Source organism: Melanotaenia boesemani, chromosome 14 (assembly GCF_017639745.1).
Source record: "Melanotaenia boesemani isolate fMelBoe1 chromosome 14, fMelBoe1.pri, whole genome shotgun sequence".
Lineage (NCBI taxonomy): Eukaryota > Metazoa > Chordata > Actinopteri > Atheriniformes > Melanotaeniidae > Melanotaenia > Melanotaenia boesemani.
Genome location: NC_055695.1, coordinates 188,057 through 215,264, shown reverse-complemented (window position 1 = coordinate 215,264; position 27,208 = coordinate 188,057). Strand labels below are relative to the sequence as shown.

At 43.2% G+C, this 27,208-nt stretch overlaps 1 protein-coding gene across 2 annotated transcripts in view; it reads left to right on the top strand.

Annotated features, from left to right (window-relative positions):
• The window catches only part of frem1b (Fras1 related extracellular matrix 1b), a 169,366-nt gene that overhangs the window by 51,696 nt on the left and 90,462 nt on the right, over positions 1-27,208 (top strand). For both annotated transcript variants that reach the window (XM_042006153.1, XM_042006154.1), the window contains exons 8-10: positions 17,015-17,123; positions 17,192-17,323; positions 21,095-21,439. In XM_042006153.1, coding sequence (XP_041862087.1) covers positions 17,015-17,123; positions 17,192-17,323; positions 21,095-21,439 — 586 coding nt within the window. The remainder of the gene's footprint in view (positions 1-17,014; positions 17,124-17,191; positions 17,324-21,094; positions 21,440-27,208) is intronic.

Below are 27,208 nucleotides of genomic sequence, written 5' to 3'. Positions count from 1 at the left end.
AGCAGTGGCTCCTGTCCTCTGGAACTCCCTTCCTCTAAGCCTGAGATCTGTGGACTCCATGATCTCTTTTAAAAAGCAGCTAAAAACACATCTTTTTAAACTTGCTTTTACTTAGTTTTATTTGTTTTTATTCTCTCTGTATTACTGTTATTCAGTGTTTTATCTTATTGTTAAGCACTTTGTGATTTTATCTTGAAAGGTGCTATATAAATAAACATTTACTTACTTACTTACTTACCTGGGCAGGCCCAGATCCCCTAGCACTAACCGACCCCTCCATAGCTGAGAATTCCATTGAACCAGAAGCCGTCATAAATATGGATGAAGTACCTTTGACGTTTGGCCTGCCTCTCACAAGAAAGGTGAATCATCCGTCACGCTGAAAACAACTGGCCATGAGAGAACTCATTTCACTTGTGTTCTGAGCTGCACAGCATCTGGACCACCAATGGTTATCTTTAAGTGGATAATGATGCCAAAAGAAAATCTCCTGAAAGAAATTGTCATGAAAGTCAACCAGAAAGGGTGGGTGATAGAAAGCCTATCCTTAAGAATGGCTGATGGGGTGCTATGGCAAGTGACAGGGAGGATTTTTTCACAGAAAGAAAACACTGAATCTGTGAAAGCAGCCATCAAGAGGACAAACTCAATCCCAGCTGTGATTCCTGGGCACGACAAAGTATTTGCAGCCCCTCGACATTAGTGCAAATTGTGCATTTAAAGTGGCGGTCCAAGTTGAGTGGGAGGCTTGGATGACAATCGGACAGAAATCATTTATCGAAACTGGTTGCATGCGAAGAGCAATTTTGCTAAAGTCTGCCAGTGGATCCTGACAGCATGGAGCAGTGTCAAAAATTCCACCATCAACAACAGGTTTTGAAAGGTTGGACTGCTGCATGATGAAAAGGATAGCACTAGCTCAAAGGCAAATTGGCCCCGAGACGAACATGACACAGAGCGACAACAACAGACAGACTGAGACAGTGTGTGATGAAGTAATTCTGAGGCTGTTCAACACCCAAGTAGACACTTTCCGTGGTTTTAGTGCACAGCAGTGAGAGGAAGATAGCGTCACTTCCTTCTGGTAGGCTACTGTATTATTTACTTTTCTAACCTAGCTGTGTTACTGCCATGTAAGTGCCATGTTACTGCGATGTTAGTGCTGTTATACCGCCATGTAACTGCCATGTTAGTGCCATCATAGTGCTGTTATACCGCCATGTAACTGCCATTTTAGTGCCATGTTAGTGCCGTTACACTGCCATGTTAGTGCCATATTAGTGCCAAGTTAGTGCCATATTAGTGCTGTTATAACACTATATAACTGCCATGTAACTGCTATGTTAGTGCAATGTAAGTGCCAAGTTAGTGCCATATTAGTGCCATGTTAGTGCCGTTACACTGCCATGTTAGTGCCATATTAGTGCTGTTACAACGCTATATAACTGCCATTTTAGTGCCAGGTTAGTGCCAAGTTAGTGTCATATTAGTGCTGTTATAACGCTATATAACTGCCATGTAACTGCCATGTTAGTACCATGTTAGTGCCAGGTTAGTGCCAAGTTAGTGCCATATTAGTGATGTTATAACGCTATATAACTGCCATGTAACTGCCATGTTAGTGCCAGGTTAGTGCCAAGTTAGTGCCATGTTAGTGCCATGTTAGTACCGTTACACTGCCATGTTAATGCCATATTAGTGCTGTTATAACGCTATATAACTGCCATGTAACTGCCATGTTAGTACCATGTTAGTGCCAGGTTAGTGCCAAGTTAGTGCCATATTAGTGATGTTATAATGCTATATAACTGCCAGGTAACTGCCTTGTTAGTACCAGGTTAGTGCCAAGTTAGTGCCATGTTAGTGCTGTTTTAACGCTATATAACTGCCATGTAACTGCCATGTTACAGCCCAGTTAGTGCCATGTTAGTGCCATGTTAGTGCCGTTACACTGCCATGTTGGTGCCATATTAGTGCTGTTATACCGCCATGTAACTGCCATGTTAGTGCTGTTGTGCCGCCATGTAACTGCCATGTAAGTGCTGTTATACCGCCATGTAACTGCCATGTTAGTGCCATAGTAGTGATGTTACACTGCCATGTTAGTGCCATATTAGTGCTGTTATAACTCTATATAACTGCCATGTAACTGCCATGTTAGTGCCATGTTAGTGCCAGGTTAGTGCCAGGTTAGTGCCAAGTTAGTGCCATATTAGTGATGTTATAACGCAATATAACTGCCATGTAACTGCCATGTTAGTGCCATGTTAGTGCCAGGTTAGTGCCAGGTTAGTGCCAAGTTAGTGCCATATTAGTGATGTTATAACGCTATATAACTGCCATGTAACTGCCATGTAAGTGCCAGGTTAGTGCCAAGTTAGTGCCATGTTAGTGCCATGTTTGTACCGTTACACTGCCATGTTAGTGCCATATTAGTGCTGTTATACCGCCATGTAACTGCCATTTTCGTGCCATGTTAGTGACGTTACACTGCCATGTAACTGCAATGTTAGTGCCATATTAGTGCTGTTATAACACTATATAACTGCCATGTACCTGCCAGGTTAGTGCCAGGTTAGTGCCAGGTTAGTGCCAAGTTAGTGCCATATTAGTGATGTTATAACGCTTTATAACTGCCATGTAACTGCCAGGTTAGTGCCAGGTTAGTGCCAAGTTAGTGTCATATTAGTGCTGTTAAAACGCTTTATAACTGCCAGGTAACTGCCTTGTTAGTACCAGGTTAGTGCCAAGTTAGTGCCATGTTAGTGCTGTTTTAACGCTATATAACTGCCATGTAACTGCCATGTTACAGCCCAGTTAGTGCCATGTTAGTGCTGTTATACCGCCATGTAACTGCCATGGTAGTGCTGTTATACTGCCATGTAACTGCCATTATAGTGCCATCTTAGTGCCATTATAGTGCTGTTATAAGGCTATATAACTGACATGTAACTGTCATGTTAGTGCCAGGTTAGTGCCAAGTTAGTGCCATGTTAGAGCCATGTTAGTGCCTTTACACTGCCATGTTATTGCCATATTAGTGCTGTTATACAGCCATGTAACCGCCAAGTTAGTGCCATTATAGTGCTGTTATAAGGCTATATAACTGCCATGTAACTGCCATGTTAGTGCCAGGTTAGTGCCAAGTTAATTCCATGTTAGTGCTGTTTTAACGCTATATAACTGCCATGTAACTGCCAAGGTAGTGCCAGGTTAGTGCCATGTTATTGCCGTATCACTGCCATGTGAGTGGCATGTTAGTGCTGTCATATCGCCATGTAACTACCATTTTAGTGCCATGTTAGTGCCGTTACACTGCCATGTTAGTGCCATATTAGTGCTGTTATAACGCTATATAACTGCCATGATAGTGCTGTTATACCGCCATATAACTGCCATTTTAGTGCCATGTTAGTGCCATTATAGTGCTGTTATAAGGCGATATAACTGCCATGTTAGTGCCAGGTTAGTGCCAGGTTAGTGCCAAGTTAGTGCCATGTTACTGCCATGTTACTGCCGTTACACTGCCATGTTAGTGCTGTTATACCGCCATGTAACTGCCATTTTAGTGCATGTTAGTGCCGTTACACTGCCATGTTAGTGCCATTTTAGTGCTGTTATAATGCTATATAACTGAGGCACGTTAGTGGATCCCTGCACTTGCCTGACCTCCTTTTCTACTCACCCCTAGCCGGACATGAGAAGGGAGGTTAAAGTTGTCAGGGTCATCCAAATCCACCTCCGAAGGAGCAGCCTGTCGGGACAGAGCATCGGGTTTTATATTCTTAGTTCCAGGTCGATATTCCAGAGAAAAGTTAAATCTGTTAAAAAACAACACCCAACGAGCTTGGCAGGAGTTCAGTCTTTTAGCGGACTTAAGATATTCAAGATTTTTGTGATCTGTCCAAACTATAAAAGGTTGAACCTCCTCCTCCAACCAATGACGCTATTCCTCCAGCGCCAGCTTCACGGCCAGTTGTTCTCGATCTCCAACATCGTAATTGCGCTCTGACTGGGACAAACCTTTGGAGAAAAAAGCACAAGGGTGAATTCTTCATCTGGACATGTCTGTGACAGCACCACACCCACCCCATAATCAGAAGCATCCACTTCCACAATGAACTGTCTGGCAGGGTCCGGCATGTGTAGAATGGTGGCAGAGGTGAATCGTTGTTTCAGAGTGGAGAATGCTGCTTCAGCCTCGTCTGTCCAGGAGAAAGGTTTCTTGGGAGAGGTTAGTTGGTGTAATGGAGTAATGATTGAACTGTGGAATTCACATTTTTTAGCCTTAACGTAGAGCTGGTGTTGGAGTAGGCGCTGTAAAACGGTTCGAACATGAAAGACGTGTTCGTCAGAGTTCTGGGAAAATATTAGGATGTCGTCGAGATAAACGAAAACAAACTTATTCAGCATGTGTCTCAGTACATCATTGACTAGTCCCTGGAAAACTGCGGGTGCATTTGTCAGACCGAAGGGCATCACCAGATATTCATAGTGCCCTGTCGGAGTGTTGAAGGCAGTTTTCCACTCATCACTTTTTCTGATGCGTACGAGATGGTAGGCATTGCGTAAATCCAGTCTAGTGAAGATGGTTGTGTTCTGTAACAGATCAAGGGCCGTGGACATGAGTGGCAGGGGGTACCAATTCTTGATAGTTATATCATTCAGACCTCAATAATCTATGCAAGGGCGGAGTGTGCCATCCTTTTTCTCAACAAAAAAATAAACCCTGCCCCCGCCGGAGAAGATGAAGCACGAATAAGACCCGTCGAGAGTAACTCAGAAATGTATCTGTCCATGGCTTCTTTTTCTGGAGCTAATAAAGAATAGATCCTACCTCGATGTGGCATAGAACCAGGGAAAAGATCAATCCCACAATCATATGACCGATGCGGGGGCAAAGAGGTTGCTCGGACCTTGTTACACACCTCCTTCAGGTCGTGATATTGCGGAGGGACCTGAGAGAGACAGGGGTAACTGGATTCCAACGGTTCAGTAGTTTGAACTGGGGTTGCAGGGAATGAGCGCAAGCATGTGGTCAGGCAATTTACTCCCCAGTTTATTATTTTGTTCTCTCGCCAGTCGATGTGTGGATTGTGCAACTGGAGCCAGGTTATGCCGAGAATAATTGGAATCTGAGGGGAGTCGATGACATAAAAACTGATGGTCTCATGGTGGTGGTGATCGAAAATGACAGGTATTGGATGAGTCTTCATGGTAACCTGGTGAAGCAGATGATTATCAAGGGCGCGGACAGAAACGGGTTTCATTAGGGAATAAAACTTAATCCCCAGTTGCTCGGCCACCTGTCTATCGATGAATTCGGAATCCGCCCCTGAATCTATAAAAACTACTAAGGTGTGTTTTTGTTGTGCAGCCATGATCTGAACGTGGAAAACAGGACAGGAGACAGATGGTTCAAACAGAGTTCGGCTCAGCAGCGTTCTCCCGACCCCAGCTGAGCCCCTCCTTTTACTGGACAGGTCCGAATAATATGACCTGGATGACCACAATACAAGCAAAGTTTATTAGATATTCACCGTTCTCTTTCAGCTGGGGGCAACTTAAAGCAGCTGATCTGCATGGGTTCAGGGTCATTTGGAACTGTGGAGGGATTAAACGAATCTGTCGGAGTAGGGAGTTTAACTGAGGATCTGAACCTGTTCACCCTGGTACCTGTGCTTCTCTCTCTCCGTCTCTCTTGTAGCCGTTGGTCGATCTGTGTCACCATCTCAATGAGAGAATTCAGATTCCTAGGAGGGTCCTTGGCGGAGAGTTGATCCTTGAGAGGGTTAGATAATCCGTCGTGAAAAGCATCAAGCAGTTCCATGTACTATCAGCAGCAAAAGTGCGGAATTCAATGATGAAATCGGTCACTGACCTGCCGGCCTGGGAAAGGGAAAACAAGTTCCTCGAGGCTTCTCACTCTGGTCTTACGGGATCAAACACTCTTCGTAGCTCCTCAGAAAGACTCTTGTATGTTGTCAGGGCAGGAGATCCTCTCTCCCATTCCGCCGTACTCCAAAGCCTGGCTTTTCCAGAGAGCAGGGAGAGGACATAGGAGACTTTGGCCCTCTCGGAGGGGAATGAGGAAGGCTGTAATTCAAATTGGAGGGAGCACTGAATCAGGAAGGCCCGACACTGACCTGGTTCACCAGAATAGCGTTCTGGGGCCAGGAGGTTACAGGAACTGAGATGGTTGCAATGTAGCTCCGCTGGGCTGTGGGGGCTGCTGAACCAAAAAAGAGTTAGAAGGACCTGACAGGAATGGGTTCTGAGTATTTCACTCTGGATAAATCCTCCGAAAAGATCCAGGAAGTTCCACCAGATTCTCCAGAGAGGCGAGAGACAGGTTCTGAAATCCAAATCAAGAAACCAGAGAACAGTCCAAGGGTCAAAGCACCGGCAGAATCCAAACAACAGACAGCAGAGTTACCAGACAGGGGGCAGGCAGAATCAGGAAATCCAGTTTAGAAAACGGGTCGGAGGTCAGTACAATGGCTAGCAGGCAGATAATAATGGCTGGAAACGTGCAGGGTAAACCGAGACGATCTGGCAGGGCAGAGTTGTCACTCACAGGTAAATAAACGCCTAGCGCAGGTGGAGCCCATCAGCAGTCAGAGGCAGAGCTGGATAGAGGATACCCTCAGGAACGGCTGGGAAATCCTGGCCCCAGCCAAAACACAGTGACAGTTACTAATATGTTACTGCCATGTTAGTGCCATTATACTGCCATGTTACTGCCATGTTGGAGCCATGTTAGTGCTGTATTAGTGTTGTTACACTGCCATGTTACTGCCACGTTAGTGCCACGTTAGTGCTGTTATACCACCATGTTAGTGCCTTGTTAGGGCCGTTTCACTGCCATGTTACTGCCATGTTAGTGCCATGTTAGTGCCATTACACTGCCATGTTACTTCCATTTTAGTGCCATTTTAGTGGGGTTATACCACCATGTTACTGCCATATTAGTACCATGTTAGTGCCACCATACCACCATGTTACTGCCATGTTAGTGCCATGTTTGTGCCGTTACACTGCCATATTAGTGCCGTTATACCGCCATGTTACTGCCATGTTAGTGCCATGTTAGTGCCCTGTTTGTTTCCTTATACTGTCATGTTATTGCCATGTTAGTGCCATGTTTGTGTCGTTACACTGCCATGTTACTGCCATGATAGTGCCGTTATACTACCATGTTAGTGCTGTCATACCGCCATGTTACTGCCATGTTACTGCCATGTTAGTGCCATGTTAGTGCCATGTTAGTGCCATTACACTGCCATGTTACTGCCATTTTAGTGCCATTTTAGTGGGGTTATACCACCATGTTACTGCCATATTAGTACCATGTTAGTGCCACCATACCACCATGTTACTGCCATGTTAGTGCCATGTTTGTGCCGTTACACTGCCATATTAGTGCCGTTATACCGCCATGTTACTGCCATGTTAGTGCCATGTTAGTGCCATGTTTGTTTCCTTATACTGTCATGTTATTGCCATGTTAGTGCCATGTTTGTGTCGTTACACTGCCATGTTACTGCCATGATAGTGCCGTTATACTACCATGTTGCTGCCATGTTAGTACCGTGTTAGTGCCGTCATACCACCATGTTAGTGCTGTCATACCGCCATGTTACTGCCATGTTACTGCCATGTTAGTGCCATGTTAGTGCCATGTTAGTGCCATTACACTGCCATGTTACTGCCATGTTAGTGCCATTTTAGTGCAGCTATACCACCATGTTACTGCCATGTTAGCACCATGTTAGTGCCATTATACCGCCATGTTACTGCCATGTTAGTGCCATGTTGGAGCCATGTTAGTGCTGTATTAGTGTTGTTACACTGCCATGTTACTGCCACGTTAGTGCCACGTTAGTGCTGTTATACCACCATGTTAGTGCCTTGTTAGGGCCGTTTCACTGCCATGTTACTGCCATGTTAGTGCCATGTTAGTGCCATTACACTGCCATGTTACTTCCATTTTAGTGCCATTTTAGTGGGGTTATACCACCATGTTACTGCCATATTAGTACCATGTTAGTGCCACCATACCACCATGTTACTGCCATGTTAGTGCCATGTTTGTGCCGTTACACTGCCATATTAGTGCCGTTATACCGCCATGTTACTGCCATGTTAGTGCCCTGTTTGTTTCCTTATACTGTCATGTTATTGCCATGTTAGTGCCATGTTTGTGTCGTTACACTGCCATGTTACTGCCATGATAGTGCCGTTATACTACCATGTTGCTGCCATGTTAGTACCGTGTTAGTGCCGTCATACCACCATGTTAGTGCTGTCATACCGCCATGTTACTGCCATGTTAGTGCCATGTTAGTGCCATGTTAGTGCCATTACACTGCCATGTTACTGCCATTTTAGTGCCATTTTAGTGGGGTTATACCACCATGTTACTGCCATATTAGTACCATGTTAGTGCCACCATACCACCATGTTACTGCCATGTTAGTGCCATGTTTGTGCCGTTACACTGCCATATTAGTGCCGTTATACCGCCATGTTACTGCCATGTTAGTGCCATGTTAGTGCCATGTTTGTTTCCTTATACTGTCATGTTATTGCCATGTTAGTGCCATGTTTGTGTCGTTACACTGCCATGTTACTGCCATGTTAGTACCGTGTTAGTGCCGTCATACCACCATGTTAGTGCTGTCATACCGCCATGTTACTGCCATGTTACTGCCATGTTAGTGCCATGTTAGTGCCATGTTAGTGCCATTACACTGCCATGTTACTGCCATGTTAGTGCCATTTTAGTGCAGCTATACCACCATGTTACTGCCATGTTAGCACCATGTTAGTGCCATTATACCGCCATGTTACTGCCATGTTAGTGCCATGTTAGTGCCATGTTAGTGTGGTTATACCGCCATGTTTTCGCCATTATACCGCCATTTTACTGCCATGTTAGTACCATGTTAGTGCCATGTTAGTGTAGTTATACTGCCATGTTACTGCCATGTAAGTGTGGTTATACTGCCATGTTACTGCCATGTTAGTACCATGGTGCTGCTATTGTACCGCCATGTTACTGCCACGTTACTAATATGTTGGTGCCATGTTAGTGCCGTCATACTGCCATGTTACTGCCATGTTACTGCCATGTTAGTGCCATGTTAGTGCCGTTATACCGCCATGTTACTGCCATGTTTGTGCCATTATAAAGCTAAGTTACTGCAATGTTAGTGCCGTTATACTGCCATGTTAGTGCCATTATACTGCCATGTTACTGCCATGTTACTGCCATGTTAGTACTATTGTACCGCCATGCTACTACCATGTCAGGCCCATGTTACACTGCCATTTTAGTGCTATGTTAGTGCCGTTACACTGCCATGTTAGTCCCGTTATACCGCCATGTTAGTGCCGTTTTACTGCCATGTTAGTGCCATGTTAGTGCCATTACACTGCCATGTTACTGCCATGTTAGTGCCATTTTAGTGCCCTTATACCGCCATGTTACTGCCATGTTAGTGCCGTTACACTGCCATGTTAGTGCCGTTATACCGCCATGTTACTGCCATTTTAGCACCATGTTAGTGATGTTACACTGCCATGTTACTGCCATGTTAGTGCCGTTATACCACCATGTTACTGCCATTTTAGTACCATGTTAGTGCCATTACACTGCCATGTTACTTCCATGTTAGTGCCATTTTAGTGCCGTTATACCGCCATGTTACTGCCATGTTTGTGCCGTTACACTGCCATGTTAGTGCCGTTATACCGCCATGTTACTGCCATTTTAGCACCATGTTAGTGACGTTACACTGCCATATTACTGCCATGTTAGTGCCGTTATACCACCATGTTACTGCCATTTTAGTACCATGTTAGTGCCATTACACTGCCATGTTACTTCCATGTTAGTGCCATTTAAGTGCCGTTATACCGCCATGTTACTGCCATTTTAGAACCATATTAGTGCCGTATACTGCCATGTTACTGCCATGTTAGTGCCATGTTACTTCCGTTACACTGCCATGTTAGTGCCATTATACCGCCATGTTACTGCCATTTTAGTACCATGTTAATGACGTTACACTGCCATGTTACTGCCATGTTTGTGCCATGTTAGTGCCATGGTACTGCCGTTACACTGCCATGTTAGTGCCGTTATACCGCCATGTTACTGCCATTTTTGTACCATGTCAGTGACGTTACACTGCTGTGTTACTGCCATGTTGGTGCCATGTTTGTTTCCTTATACTGTCATGTTATTACCATGTTAGTGCCATGTTTGTGCTGTTACACTGCCATGTTACTGCCATATTAGTGCCGTTATACTGCCATGCTAGTGCCATGTTACTGCCGTTACACTGCCATGTTAGTGCCATTATACCGCCATGTTACTGCCATTTTAGTACCATGTTAATGACGTTACACTGCCATGTTACTGCCATGATCGTGCCATGTTAGTTCGGTTACACTGCCATGTTTGTGCCATGTTAGTGCCATGTTACTGCCGTTACACTGCCATGTTAGTGCCATTATACCGCCATGTTACTGCCATGTTTGTGCCATGTTACTGCCGTTACACTGCCATGTTAGTGCCGTTATACCGCCATGTTACTGCCATTTTTGTACCATGTCAGTGATACTGTGTTACTGCCATGTTGGTGCCATGTTTGTTTCCTTATACTGTCATGTTATTGCCATGTTAGTGCCATGTTTGTGCTGTTACACTGCCATGTTACTGCCATATTAGTGCCGTTATACTGCCATGTTACTGCCATGTTAGTGCCATGTTACTGCCGTTACACTGCCATGTTAGTGCCATTATACCGCCATGTTACTGCCATTTTAGTACCATGTTAATGAAGTTACACTGCCATGTTACTGCAGCTACACTGCCATGTTAGTGCCATTATACCGCCATGTTACTGCCATGTTAGTGCCATGTTACTGCCGTTACACTGCCATGTTAGTGCCATTATACCGCCATGTTACTGCCATGTTAGTGCCATGTTTGTGCCGTTACACTGCCATGTTACTGCCATATTAGTGCTGTTATACTGCCATGTTACTGCCATGTTAGTGCCATGTTACTGCCATTTCACTGCCATGTTAGTGCCATTATACCGCCATGTTACTGCCATTTTAGTACCATGTTAATGACGTACCACTGCCATGTTACTGCCATGATAGTGCCATGTTAGTTCGGTTACACTGCCATGTTTGTGCCATGTTAGTGCCCTTACATCGCCATGTTACTGCCATGTTAGTGCCATGTTACTGTGGTTACACTTCCTTGTTAGTGCCATGTTAGTACCATGTTAGTGCGGTTATACTGCCATGTTACTGCCATGTTTCTCTTCCGGCTCTTGACGAAGGCAGATTCTTTTTTTCTCTCTCCCTCCTCCCCACTCTGCCCTGCTACTTGTCCTGTCATCTCTGATTCTCTCTCTGCATTTCTTTCTGAAACCAAAATCTTGAACTATGGATTTGATCTGCTGGTCCTGAAATGCAATCGACCAAATCTATTCGAACCGGAAAACAGGCGTAGGGGAGCCTGCTTGTCCTGGCGGAACGTTTTCGACTGGATATGTGATGGATTCCTGGGGAGTGTGGAAAGTCATGTGCCTGTCGATCTTGTTTGTCGAGGACGCTGAAGACATCTATACAATCGGATTCATGATAACTGGGTTTCTGCTGTTTGGAGCGGGCAGTTTCCTGGCATATCGCAAAATTCGGACACTGTCGGCGGCCACTGGCAACCTGCCGGATTTCTGTGCCAGTATGTGTCAAGCTGTGAACAATCAGACTTTGGCGTTGCAGGAGCTTAATCGTAAACTGGAGGCTATTCTAGCTCAGAATGACAAGCTGGTTGCGATTCTGGAGCTCGTACGCGGGGTGGACACCAACTTGGAGAAGTTGTCGGCTCGGCTGGATGGAAATTGACCCACAAATTCGGATGATTAGAGTCGCCAGTGGGACCACTGAGAGACTCAAGGCAGAGGAAACAGCTCTGGCCTGAAACTAAAACAAATGCTGTTATCTGATTCGGCTCCCTGTACTGGCCTTGGATGGCTGGTTACAAAGTTCTCCTGGAAGGTTATGTTGATGGATGCTCAGTCCCCCCCACCCTCCCCCCACTCTCCTCTTGGGCATGGACTTTTTCCTGGATCAGCTCCCAAGAACACCCCACTATCATCAGGTGGCAGAGACTGGAGAAAGAAACTGGGAGAAAGTTCACAGGCTCACTTACTGCACACACGCATGCACCACACTCACATACACCACTACTGAAACACCTCCCCTGATGATTCACTGCCTTGGTCGATCCCTCCCCCCTCCCTCCACTCCCGGGCAGCGGGTCGACTGGATGCGCTCATGTTCAGCTGCATCCTCACTTGGCCGCGATTGGCGACCCCTCTCCCCCCCCTGCCATGTGTTTCTTATGTTGTGAATGTCTGAATTTGTGCTTTTATGTACTGAGGTGTGTTTTTTTTTTTTTTTTTTTCTCTAGCCACATCTTATTCCCCTCATGTTATCTTTTTCATCTATAGTAATATAGATGCGCCGCACAGTGGCTGCTGCCTCAGTCTGCCTGATCCTGTTTGTGTTTACATGTTGTTGCTGTCTACTCTTGGATGGGTTCTACTGGAAATCATTTCGTTGTACCTGTGTCCTGCACTGTGTATAATGACAAATAAATCTCTTGAAATCTTGAATGTTAGTGCCGTTATACAGCCATGTTACTGCCATGTTACTAATATGTTACTGCCATGTTAGTGCCATTACACTGCCATGTTACTGCCATGTTAGTGCCATGTTAGTGCCGTTATACCACCATGTTACTGCCATGTTAGTACCATGTTAGTGCCATTACACTGCCATGTTACTGCCATGTTAGTGCCATTTTAGTGCCGTTATACCGCCATGTTACTGTCATGTTAGTGATATGTTAGTGCCATTACACCCCCATGTTTTCGCCATTATACCGCCATTTTACTGCCATTTTATTGCCATGTTAGTACCATGTTAGTGCCATGTTAGTGCCGTTATACCCCGATTTTACTGCCATGTTAGTACCATGTTGGTGCCATTGTACCGCCATGTTACTCCCACGTTACTAATATGTTGGTGCCATGTTAGTGTCGTTATACTGCCATGTTACTGCCATGTTGGGGCCATGTTAGTGCCATAATACAGCCATGTTACCGCAATGTTAATGCCGTTATACCACCATGTTAGTGCCATGTTAGTGCCGTTTCACTGCCATGTTAGTGCCATGTTAGTGCCATTACACTGCCATGTTACTGCCATGTTAGTGCCATGTTAGTGCCGTTATACCACCATGTTACTGCCATGTTAGTACCATGTTAGTGCCATTACACTGCCATGTTACTGCCTTGTTAGTGCCATTTTAGTGCCGTTATACCACCATGTTACTGTCATGTTAGTGCTATCTTAGTGCCGTTACATCGCCATGTTTTGGCCATTATACTGCCATTTTACTGCCATTTTACTGCCATGTTAGTACCATGTTAGTGCCATTGTACCGCCATGTTACTCCCACCTTACTAATATGTTGGTGCCATGTTAGTGCCGTTATACTGCCATGTTACTGCCATGTTAGTGCCATGTTAGTGTCGTTATACTGCCATGTTAGCGCCATGTTACTGCCGTTACACTGCCATGTTACTGCCATATTAGTGCCATTACCCTGCCATGTTACTGCCATGTTACAGCCAAGTTAGTCACATTATACCGCCATTTTACTGCCATGTTAGTACCATGTTAGTACCATGTTACTGCTGTTATACTGCCATGTTCCTGCCATGTCAGTGCCATGTTAGTGCCATGTTAGTTTCATAATACTACTATATTACTGCCATGTTAGTGCCGTTATACCGCCATGTTACTGCCATGTTACTGCCATGTTAGTGCTGTGTTAATTAATTTAATTAACAGTTTAAAAAAACTCTGTTTAAAAACCTTTTTTACGTAACTATCTTATGTTACAATGTAGGCACCTTTGGCTTCTAGACAACTGCGGCCTATATGTACAATTTTTCCTTTTAAATTTAGTCGGTGTGGCTTATTTTCAGTTGCACTTAATTGTCTGGAAATTACGGCTGTTATCTGAACAACTGAAGCAACATAAAAGAGAAAGACAATAAACGTTGGTGACTGTGAACCTGTTTTCCAAAGCGAGCTGCAGGGAACATCCCACTAGTGTCATTGAGGAACATATCAGTGGAGGGGTGGTTTCCTTGACATGTGATGGAGCAGAATTCCAACTTAGTCGGCGGGACCAGGCCTCACCTGAAAATCCATAATAAAAACAATGAAAGCTGTAAAACAAATTCTATTCTACTATTCTACAGTCATTTAGCAGACTCTTTTATCCAAAGCGACTTACATTTGAGAGTAAGAACAACACATGCATGCATTCAAACAAGATTGGGCATCATAATTAAGTGATAGTCAGACTGCTTTGAGTCCAGTTGGACCAGGTGCCATCATGTAGTGCTAGAGGCAGTGCATATAAATTTTTATATAAAAGTTTTTTCTTTGTAATTTTTGTAAGTCATTTTGTTTAAATACACACATCACAAATTCATCACACAATATCATCTTGGGCATAAGTGCAGCAGCTTCAGTACTTGGTTGAGCCAAAGAGCTGGACAAATCTTTCTAACTCATTCTGAGTAGAAGAGTTAAGCTAAGTGTGGAAATGCTCCTTAAACAACTGAGTCTTTAGCTTGCTTTCAAAAGTGGATAAGGACTCTGCGGATCGGATGGAGTTTGGTAGATCGTTCCACCACCGGAGAACAACAGAGTAGAAGAGTCTAGCTACTGATGTGGCGCCACCTTGCGGTGGGAGCACTTAGCGTCTTTCACTGGCAGAGCGTAACTGTGGAGCGGGAGTGTAGCTCTGGATTAAGGAGTGGAGGTAGACCGGAGCCGTTTGGGTTATTGTTTTGTAAGCCAGAAGCAGAGCTTAGAATCTGATGCGCTGTAACTGAAAGCTAGTGGAGGGCAATTAGTAGCGGATTGAAATGATCTCTTTTGGGCTGGTTGAAGACTAGACGTGCTGCTGTGTTCTGGAGCAGAGGTTTAACTGAGCAGGCAGGCAGGCCAGCCAGTAAGGAGTTGCAGTAGTCAGTGCGTGAAATGACCAGAGCCTGGACCAGGAGCTGGGCCGTGTGTTCAGTCAGGTAGGGTCTGATCCTCCTGATGTTGTAGAGAGTAAATCGGCAAGGTCGAGCAACCGAGGCAACATGGTCCTTAAAGGTCAGCTGGTTGTCTACCATGGCACCAAGATTCCTGGTAGAAGATGTAGGCACAAGCGTGATGGAGTCCAGCTGCACGCTTATCTGTGGCGGTAAGGAAGGATTGGCTGGAAAAACAATAAGCTCAGTCTTGGACAGATTTAGCTGAAGGTGGCGATCCTTCATCCATGCGGAGATATCATCAAATTGCTGATATTCACATTGAGACGTTGTGTCGTCAGGTGGGAAAGAAAGGAAAAGCTGAGTGTCATCTGCATAGCAGTGGTAGGAGAAACCATGAGCACTAATGATGCACCGAGTGAGGAGGTGTATAGTGAAAAGAGAAGAGGGCCAAGCACCGAGCCCTGAGGCACCCCTGTTGTCAGCCCATGTGATCTAGACATGCCCCCTCGCCAAGATACTTTGAACGATCTTCCTGTGAGGTAGGACATAAACCACGAGAGGACAGATCCTGAGATGCCAAGCTCCGAGAGTGTGGAGAACAGTATATGATGGTTGACTGTCAAAGGCAGCAGACAGGTCCAGCAGTATAAGGACTGAGGATTGACCAGTGGATCTGGCAACCCATAGGGAATCATTAACTGACAGGAGAGCGGTTTCAGTAGAGCGGCCTTACCTGACTGATATGGTTGTTGTCTTGGAGGAACTGTGAGCCCTGACTGGAGACAGCACGCACTAGTTTAGACATGAATGGAAGCAGTGAGACGGGCTGGTAGTTTCCAACCTGGGCTGGGTTGAGTGTGAGTTTCTTCAGCAGCGGGGGAACCCGAGCTTGCTTGAAGGCAGAGGGAAAGACACCGGATTTAAGAGAGGAGGTGATAATATGGGTTACTGCAGGTTTGATTGTAGGTAAAATGCTCTGCAGGATGTCAGAGGGAACAGGATCAAGAGGACAGGTCGTGGGTTTTGAGCTGACTAGAAGTCTAGAGACTTGGTCCTCATTTAGAGAGCGGAAGGAGCAGAGTGAGGCACCAATAGCTGGTTTGGTAAGGCTGAGTTGGTCCAGCTCAGTGAATTGGTTACTGATGGTAGCGACCTTTTCAGTGAAGTAGGAAGCAAACATTTCTGCAGTCAGCACAGTGGGAGGCTGAGCAGGTGGTGGAGATAGAAGAGAGTTAAACACCATGAACATGTCGTGTGTTGGGAGCATTGCGGATCTTGTTCTGATAAAAGGCTATCTTGGCCGTGTGTTCTTTTGATTTGCGCCACTTTCTTTCTGCAGCCCTGAGTCCGGCTCTGTGCTCCCTTAGAACCTCTGTGAGCCATGGACTGGGAGGGTTTTGTCTGGCTGGTTTTGACACCAGAGGACAGTTTGTCCAGAGAGGAGGCGAGAGAGGAGCAGAGTGTTTCTGTAGCCTCATTAACAGACAGTAAGGAGAAGTCTAAAGATTGTCAAAAAAGAACAGACAAACAGGTATTTAACGTTTATTCTCTGTCTGGTTTAAACTTATATTTAATGGGTAGTTAAATCTTAGATTTTATGTTTCACTCATTTATGTCTTTTTTTTAAATTTATTCTGCTTCTTCGCCCAGTTTTAACTGGGTGACGTGTTTCCTTAGAAGGTGAAATGCTCAAGTGACGGGTCAGGTAAAATGCAGCGATAATTTAACATTTGTTGCTAGATTCAGACTTTGTCCTGGTCATAAGCTCAGAGGACTCATGGGAATCATGAAGAAAACCTCCATATATCACATCTCCCATCAAATCACCCACACCTTCTCCTCTATGTTTCCCATGTAAGGTGGAGTTCCAGGTAATAGATGGCTCTTTCATGACCAGCCCCCCCATCACGGTCCACATCTCCATCAGGGTATCAGAAACAAACGCACCCCGAGTGTCCTGGAACATGGGTATGTTTGTTTCCATCTGAGCGACATGGACATGTGTGTTTTTTGTCTGAATGTCTCCGATGTCTCAGGTCTTGACCTGCTGGAGGGTCAGTCCCGACCAATCACGTGGGAGGAGCTTCAGATAGTCGACAATGACAACATCGATGCCGTCTACCTGGTAGCTGTGGATGGACCCCTACACGGGTGGCTCGGTGTCAGAGGTGAGGGGTCATCACATTCAGGTGTTTCCTGAGAGTTAACAGAGTTCTGCTCCCAGTCACGTTACCCGTGTGCCTTAGTGTTGCACACAGCAACTTCCTGGAAGCTTGAATTCCAGATGTCTGACTAGGAAAACAGAAAGCAAATGCTACCAGAAGTTGGACCTTAATAATCAAGAAGATGTGTGAGGCCTTGATAGCGTAAAATCAGAAAGAGCACACCAATCGAAATCTTGAAAATTTGTTTTATTGTGTGACGGAAAGTCAGTTTATTCCTGTGAGAGTCCTGCAGCATTGGGAGACAATTACAGTTTCATCTGTAGGTCGGAGACAGGAAACTCTGAGATACTGGTGCTGATCTGGTCCAGTTAGCTAGTGGTCAACAGTGCAATGGTTGAAGACAACAGAAAACATCTTATTGCTGAATAATTTCCATGTCTCAATTCTTCATTCTATGTTTTTTCTAATCATTTTCATCCTACTTCCATCATCTGGTTTCATATTTGTTTTAAAATTATTTAAACGTTTAAATCACTTTAACGTTTAAAAACCTGAATATATTCTAAATTATTTCATATAATTTATTTATTTATATTCGTTTCCAGTTTCTGTTTAGTTTTGAATAAATTCCCTCATGAGGATGGCTGTGTAAAATATTAGCGGTGTGGTTTTAAATGACCTTTGCTTAATATGTTAGAGGAGACCAGTCTAGGTCCACTTTGTCCTCTTCATCTTCCTCATCCTCCTAGTCCTCCTTGTCCTCACGCCTTTAATCCCATGCCAGTATTGGGCATTCTGTATTTGAAATTCCCAGAAACTGGTCCGGTCTTCGTACTGCATGTGCGGCCCGTCCGTCAGGGACTGTGGCGTTGCTGGGGAAGCATATGTCTAGTGTCCCTGCATGTGTTTTCTAATCAGGTGTAAAATGGGCCGAAGCCACTTCGCCAGGGGCCGCTGCCTCCCTCTCCGTCCACGTCTGTCCCTTCCAGCCCAGCCAATTGTGAAGCAGCCTCTTTGTCTGGACGGCAGCAGATTGGAACGACTTCTGCCATTTCATGCTGCCGTGCACAGAGAGCAGATGCACTGTCCCCAAACAGGTTTCCATGCTACCAGCTGAGGGGGGGCAGGCGCCCTGGGGGCTCGGTAGGGAGGTAACCTTTCATGCTGCTTTTTCTTTTCAGCTGATTCCCTACCTCCCCATGCTGATGGTGGTTATGGTGGTGATATTTTACATCAACTCACACTCATGTTTACAGGTTCATTCAGAACCAGACCGGGTCACACAGAGAGGTCCAAACTCTGAGGAGAGGATGGGATGGAAAGCAGCTCTGCGGTGATCAGGTTTCCTCCAGCACACTGAGAATAAAGATGTGCTGGATGAGTGGAAAGCATCAAACAGCTCAGATCTCTCATCAGAACACCTGGACCTGGACCACCTGGACTGTGCAGAACCTTTCAGATCTGCAGCATTGTGCAAACAGCTGTGGATCAGAGCAGCAGGTCTGAACGTGTCTGAGCATCCTGCTGAAACATGTTGAGGAAAAAGATAAATGGATTACCCCAGTCTAACTGCTTCTGTGATGGACGGACCCCTCAGTTTTCTCTCAAACCTTGTTCCAACCTCCCAAACTACAGTCCATCCCATCATAACTGAGCTCTGGAGCTGAAATAGAAACTCCAGCTCAGATGAAAAACAGTCCATCTGGTGCAGCTCCTAGTTTCCGGGTTTTCTTCTGTTTCTGTTGCCGTGAAGCTGCAGTTTGTTGCTCTGCTGCGTCTGTTGTTCGTCTTTCTGTTTCACAGTTTTCTCATGTTACATCAGAACTAGCAGAAACAAACCGTTTTAATCTGCTCACTCGTTGAAACTTTTGTCCCACTTGGCAGGTTTCCTCCTTTTCCCCCTTCTCGCTGATTAAGTTTGGCTCTGCGATGAAGCTCACGGATGCTGCGTCTCCAAGGAGACACTGACCCTCGGTGCGGCATCTCGGGGACAGCCACTGCAGGCTCCATCCAGTGCCTTCAGCCAAATGGATAGCTGCCTGTCCCCCCGAACACACACCAACACACACTCTGTACGTCTTGTTTCTGTCTTTATGGGCCGGTTGCCCAATGCCACCTTTGGGCCCAATTACCAAGTTGTTTCCATCACTTGGACCGGGAGCCGGTTCCCCTCGGTAAAGTTGTTAATGAGGTTCGGGCTTGCCGCCGCTCGTCTCTCAATCTGTCTGCTGACCCTGCCCTTCTGTCTCTCAGCCACTTGCAGGGAGACAGGAAGTTCCCCATCCTGGCAACCGGGCGGCCGCTGGGAAGGATGCCACGTTTTACCCCACCAGTGGCTCACAGCGCCGCCCCAGCCAGTGAACGCTCTGTCTCCAGGCACTGATGTAAACCTGCTATTTCCAAGTGACAATGGCAGGAAAGGCATGCACATGACGGAGACGGTAACTGAATAAAAGTGCAAAGCTTTGGCTGTAAAATGACCACCGCCAACAGCACGAGTCCTGCTGACGCCGGGGTGAGGAGTGCTGACAGATGGTCCTTCATGTAGGATGGCCAAGGTTGTCATTTTCGGGCCAGCAGGACGTACCTGTTCTGATAACACGGATGTAAAGGTATTACTGGGAGGAGCTGAAACTACAAAGATTCAGGTACTTTCTCAAAATGACCTGAAATGTGTGAAGTTCAAAACTGTTTCTGATACATGGAGACAGGTTGATCCTGCACTTTGGATCTAATATTTAACATTTCATTTCACATTTTTTATATAATTCTATAAACCTACTCTAAATATACACAGTACCAGCCAAAAATTTGGACACACTTTGCCTGTAAATCCATTGTGTGTCAAAACTTTTGACTGGTAGTGTAATATATTAATTCACTAATTCTATTTGAATTCATTATTTAAAGTTATATATTTAAAATGTAATTAGGTATAATTGGAATTACACAAAATACTAATATATACAATAATAATTTAAATTAATAATTTCAGTTATACATTATAATTTAAAGTTGTATAGTACAATAAAACAAAATCATAAAATATCAATAATACATGCAGTTATGATTTAAATTATATATATATATATATATATATATATATATTTATATAGGTTAATTGATTACTGTGTTGGCCCTGCGATGGACTGGTGACCTTTTCAGGGTGTACTCTGCCTCTCACCTTTTAAAATGCTGGGATAGGCGACCCGTAATGGACCAAGCGGTACAGAGAATGAATGAATGAATGAATGATATATATATATATAGATTAGGGGTAAGGATCTATTAAAAAATAATTTAATCAATTACATGCTTTGTAATAAATTAATCTCAATCACATTTTAATCACATAATATTTGCCTCAAAAAGCAACATTTTTACATTTAAATGTATTTTAGTGGATGACTGAATCAAATAGACACATTAATCATGTAAACTCAGCTCTACTGATGTCTGGAAAAATGCATTTAATGGCATTTCAGTTGAAAACAGTAGAAACAGAAATAGCAACTAACCCTGGACCAAAATGGACAGACCTAAAGTTAAAGAGTCGTTTTCAGTCTTCTGGTTAAGAGTCTACAATATGTTACCTAACTTTAACTTTCTACATGTTTCCCTCCACACACTTCATTAACAGGCATTAATATGTGCCGGTAAGCAGGACGGGATACTTCCAGTGGATGTGAAGCTGCTACTGTGATGAGAGCCAACACGATGAGAACGGTCCTGAGATGAAGTCAGTCAGCCATGTTTTCTTCTCTCTGCTTCCAGGTGGAAAGGCCTTCATGTTCCGCGTGCAGGACCTGAAGGAGGCAGTGGTGGTCTACCACCACTCTGACAGCGACTCGACCCGCGACCACATTGTCTTCCGGATCAGCGACGGCCGGCACAGCATCCGACATAAATTTCCCATCAACATCCTCCCAAAGGATGACTCTCCACCCTTCCTCATCAATAATGTGGCAGTCGAGGTACAGGAAGGTGGGGCTGTGCGGCTCGAGGAGTACATGCTGCTGGCCTCAGACATGGACTCCAACGATGATTACATTCTGTACAAAATTGTCTCCGTCCCCCGAGTGGGGAAGTTACTTAGAAAGAGCTCCACCCAGGAGACAGGTGAGGCTTGGCAGGTCCAGGTTCTGGTCAAAACGAGTCCCACATTACTGAGTAACCACTTTCCCTGCAATATTTACTAAACATGCACTAAAACACGAAAATCATATGTATACACACACATATGTATATATATTATATTGATACACATATATAGATATATATGATATATATATATTGATATATATAGATATAGATATAGATATAGATATCTCTATATAGATATGTGGCTGCACGGTGGTGTGATGGTTAGCACCGCAGCCTCACAGCAAGAAGGTCGCTGGGGGGAGGTTCAAACCTGGGGGGTGGTGGCCTTACTGTGTGGAGTTTGCATGTTCTCCCTGTGTATGCGTTGGTTCTCTCCGGATTCCCCAGCTTCCTTCCACCGTCCAAACACATCCATGATAGGTTAATTGGTTATTCTAAATTCTCCCTAGGAGAGAGTGTGCGTCTGAATGGTTGTTTGTCTATCATGTCATGGTGACCATGGTGTACCTGCCTCTCACCTGTTAAAATGCTGGGATAGGCTCCAGCTCACCCGCGACCCATAATGGACTAAGTGGTCAAGATAATGAATGAATGGATGAGTATATATATATATATATATACCTTGAGGGTGGTGGCCTTTCTGTGTGGAGTTTGCATGTTCTCCCCGTGTATGCGTGGGTTCTCTCCGGGTTCTCCGGCTTCCTCCCACCGTCCAAAGACATGCATGTTAGGTTAATTGGACACTCTAAATTCTCCGTAGGAGTGAGTGTGTGTGTGAATGGTTGTTTGTCTCTATCTGTGTTGGCCCTGCGACAGACTGGTGACCTGTCCAGGGTGTACCCTGCCTCTCACCTGTTAAAATGCTGGGATAGGCTCCAGCTCACCCGCGACCCGAAATGGAATAAGCGGTCAAGATAATGGATGGATGGATGGATATATATATATATATATATATATATATATTAACACTAAAATTTACTGCGACTTTTACTGCAACATTAAGTGTGACATTTACTGCAACCTTAGCTGCTATGTTTACTGCAACATTAACTGCAACTTTTACTGTGATGTTCACTGCGATGTTACTGCGACACTAACTTTGACGTTAACTGTGACTTTACTTGAAACTTTTACTGCAAAATTTACTGTGACATTAACTGTGACATTTACTGCAACGTTTACTGCGACATTTACTGTGACATTAACTGCAACATGTACAGCAACATGTACAGCAACATTTACTGTAACATTAACTGTAACGTTAACTGCGACGTTAACTGCGACGTTAACTGCGGCGTTTACTGCGACATTTAGTACAACATTTACTGCAATGTTTAATGCAACGTTTACTGTTACATTAACCGTGACGTTTACTGCACCATTTACTGCGACATTTCCTGCGACCTTTCCTGCTACATTTATCGCGACATTAACTGCGGCATTTACTATGGCATTTACTGCAGTGTTAACTGTAACATGTACTGTGACGTTTACTGCGACAGTTACTGCAAAATTTTCTGTAATGTTTAATGCAACGTATAATGCGGCATTTACTTCGACACTAACTGCGGCATTTATTATGGCATTTACTGTGATGTGAACTGTAACATGTACTGCGACGTTTACTGCAACATTTACTGGGAGATTTACTGTGATGTTTACTGCAATGTATACTGCAATATTTACTGCGAAATTAACTGCTGCATTTACAATGGCATTTACTGCTATGTTAACTGTAACATGTACTGCGACGTTTACTGCAACGTTTACTGCAACATTTACTGCACCGTTTACTGCAACATTTATTGCGACATTTACTGCAACATTTACTGTGATGTTTACTGCAACGTATACTGCAATATTTACTTCGACAATAACTGTGACATTTACTGTGACATTTACTATGGCATTAACTGCAACATGTACTGCAACATGTACTGCAACATTTACTGCGACGTTAACTGCGACGTTAACTGTAACGTTTACTGAGACATTTACTGCAAAATTTACTGTGATGTTTACTGCACCGTATACTGCGATGTTTACTGCGACATTTACTATGACATTTACGGCAACATTACCTTTAACATTAACTGCGACTTTACTTGCAACGTTTACGGCGACATTTACCTCGACATTAACTGTGATGTTTACAATGATATTTACTGCGACATTAACTTTGACATTTACTGTGACATTTACTGTGACATTTACTATGGCATTAACTGCAACATTTACTACAACATTTAATGCGACATCAACTGCGATGTTTAATGCAACATTTTTCTGCAATGTTTACTGCAGCATTTACTGTGACATTAACCGCGATGTTTACTGCTACATTTATTGCGACATTAACTGTGATATTTACTATGGCATTTACAGTGATATTAACTGACATGTACTGCAACGTTCACTGTGACATTTACTGCAACATTTACTGCCACATTTACTGCAACATTTACTACGACGTTTACTACGATAATAACTGCGTCATTTAATGTGACATTTACTGTGACATTAACTGCTATGTTTACTGCGACATCAACTGCAACATTTACTGCAACTTTTACTGCGACATTTACTGTAATGTTTAATGCAACGTATAATGCGACATTTACTTTGACACTAACTGTGGCATTTATTATGGCATTTACTGTGATGTTAACTGTAACATGTACTGCAACGTTTACTGCGACATTCATTGTGACATTTACTGCAACCTTTACTGTGACATTTACTGCAAAATTTACTGTAATGTTTACTGCAACGTGTACTACAACATTTACTATGTCATTTGCTGTGATGTTAACTGTAACATGTACTGCAACATTTACTGCGACATTTACTGCGATGTTTACTGTGACATTTACTTCGACATTAACTGCGACATTTATTATGGCATTTACTGTGATGTTAACTGTAACATGTACTGCGACGTTTACTGCGACATTTCCTGCAACATTTCCTGCCACATTTAATGCAATGTTTACTGTGACATTTACTGCGAAATTTACAGTAATGTTTACTCCAATGTATACTGCAACATTTCCTGAGACATTAACTGCTGCATTTACTATGGCATTTACTGTGATATGAAAACTGTAACATGTACTGCAACGTTTACTGCAACATTTACTGCAAAGTTACAGCAATATTAACTGTGACATTTACTGCAACATGTACTGCACCGTTTACTGCGACATTTATTGTGACATTTACTGCAACGTTTACTGAGACGTTTACTGCGACGTTTACTGCAACATTTAATGTAAAATTTACTGTAATGTTTACTGCGATGCATACTGCAACTTTTACTGTGACTTTTACTGCGACATTCACTGCAAAATTTACTGTGATGTTTACTGCACCATATACTGCAACGTTTACTGCAACATTTACTGCACCGTTTACTGCAACATTTATTGCGACATTTACTGCAACATTTACTGTAATGTTAAATGCAACGTATAATGCGACATTTACTTTGACACTAACTGCGGCATTTATCATGGCATTTACTGTGATGTTAACTGTAACATTTACCGTGACGTTTACTGCAACATTTACTGGGAGATTTACTGTGATGTTTACTGCAATATATACTGCAACATTTACTGTGAAATTAACTGCTGCATTTACAATGGCATTTACTGCTATGTTAACTGTAACATGTACTGCGACGTTTACTGCAACATTTACTGCACCGTTTACTGCAACATTTATTGCGACATTTACTGCGACAATAACTGTGACATTTACTGTGACATTTACTATGGCATTAACTGCAACATGTACTGCAACATGTACCTCAACATTTACTGCAACGTTAACTGCGACGTTTACTGCGACATTAACTGTGACGTTTACTGCAACATTCACTGCAAAATTTACTGTGATGTTTACTGCACCGTATACTGCGATGTTTACTCCGACATTTACTATGACATTTATGGCAACATTACCTTCAACATTAACTGCGACTTTACTTGCAACGTTTACGGCGACATTTACCTCGACATTAACTGTGATGTTAACAATGATATTTACTGCGACATTAACTTTGGCATTCACTGTGATATTTACTATGGCATTAACTGCAACATTTACTACAACATTTAATGCGACATCAACTGCGATGTTTAATGCAACATTTTTCTGCAATGTTTACTGCAGCGTTTACTGTGACATTAACCGCGATGTTTACTGCTACATTTATTGCGACATTAACTGTGATATTTACTATGGCATTTACAGTGATATTAACTGACATGTACTGCAACGTTCACTGTGACATTTACTGCAACATTTACTGCCACATTTACTGCAACATTTACTATGACGTTTACTACGATAATAACTGCATCATTTACTGTGACATTTACTGTGACATTAACTGCTATGTTTACTGCGACATCAACTGCGACATTTACTGCAACTTTTACTGTGATGTGCACTGCAACACTAACTTTGAGGTTAACTGCGACTTTACTTAAAATTTCTACTGCTAAATTTAATGTGACATTAACTGTGACATTTACTGTTATGTTTATTGTAACGTTTACTGCGACATTTACTGCAACATTTACTGCAACATTAACTGCGACATTTACTGTGATGTTTATTGTAACTTTTACTGCGACATTTACTGCAACATTTACTGCGAAACTAACTGCAACATTTACTGTGATGTTTATTGTAACATTTCCTGCAACATTTACTGCAACATTAACTGCAACATTTACTGTGATGTTTATTGTAACATTTACTGCGACATTTACTGTGACATTAACTGCGACATTAACTGCAACATTTACTGTGATGTTTATTGTAACATTTACTGCAACATTAACTCACAGACTTCGACTTTAATTGTGACGTTTGCTGCAAGTTTTATTACGAACTTTACTGCAATGTTAACTGTGACGTTCACTGCAACATTTACTGCGACATTTGCTGTAACATTTACTACAACATTTATTGGAACGTTTATTGCGACATTAACTACAATGTTTACTGTGACATTTTCTGCAACATTTAATGCAACATTTACTGTAACATTAGCTTTTGTGTTTACTGCAACGTTTACTGTGACATTTACTGGAACATTTACTGCAATGTTTACTCCGATGTTTACTGCAACATTTACTACTACATTTACTGCAACATTAACTGTGACCTTTACTGCAACATTAACTGCGACTTTAACTGGGACGTTTACTGTGAAATTTACTGCTACATTAACTGCAACATTGCCTGCAACTTTTGCTACGAAATTTACTGCGATGTTTACTGTGACGTTAAATGCAACATTTACTGCGACATTTGCTGCAAAGTTTTCTTCAACATTTATTGTAAAGTTTACTGAGACATTTACTGCAATGTTTACTGCAACATTTACTGCAACATAAACTGCAAAGTTTACTGCAACATTAACTGCTTTTCACCAAATCTCAGGGCGTTGTTCTCCGTAGAAAGAGCTTCCACTTGCTTTTAGATATATTCCAAACTTTCTTTTAAAGATTGAAACTCATGGGAAAGAACTTCCAGCAGGGAAGCATTAACTGCAACGTTTACTGCAATATGTACAGAAACATTTATACCTAATTTATTCATATACATGAAAAATATCAGGACCCCTATACTGATCGTTATTACAGGTCAACATATTTACTTTTTAAAAATCAATGAAAAACAACAAACCATCAGAATGTTTTTCTTTTTTTTTCTGTTGTTAAATAATTATGTATTTTGTCTGTTGAATAGATGATGCAGACACATCAC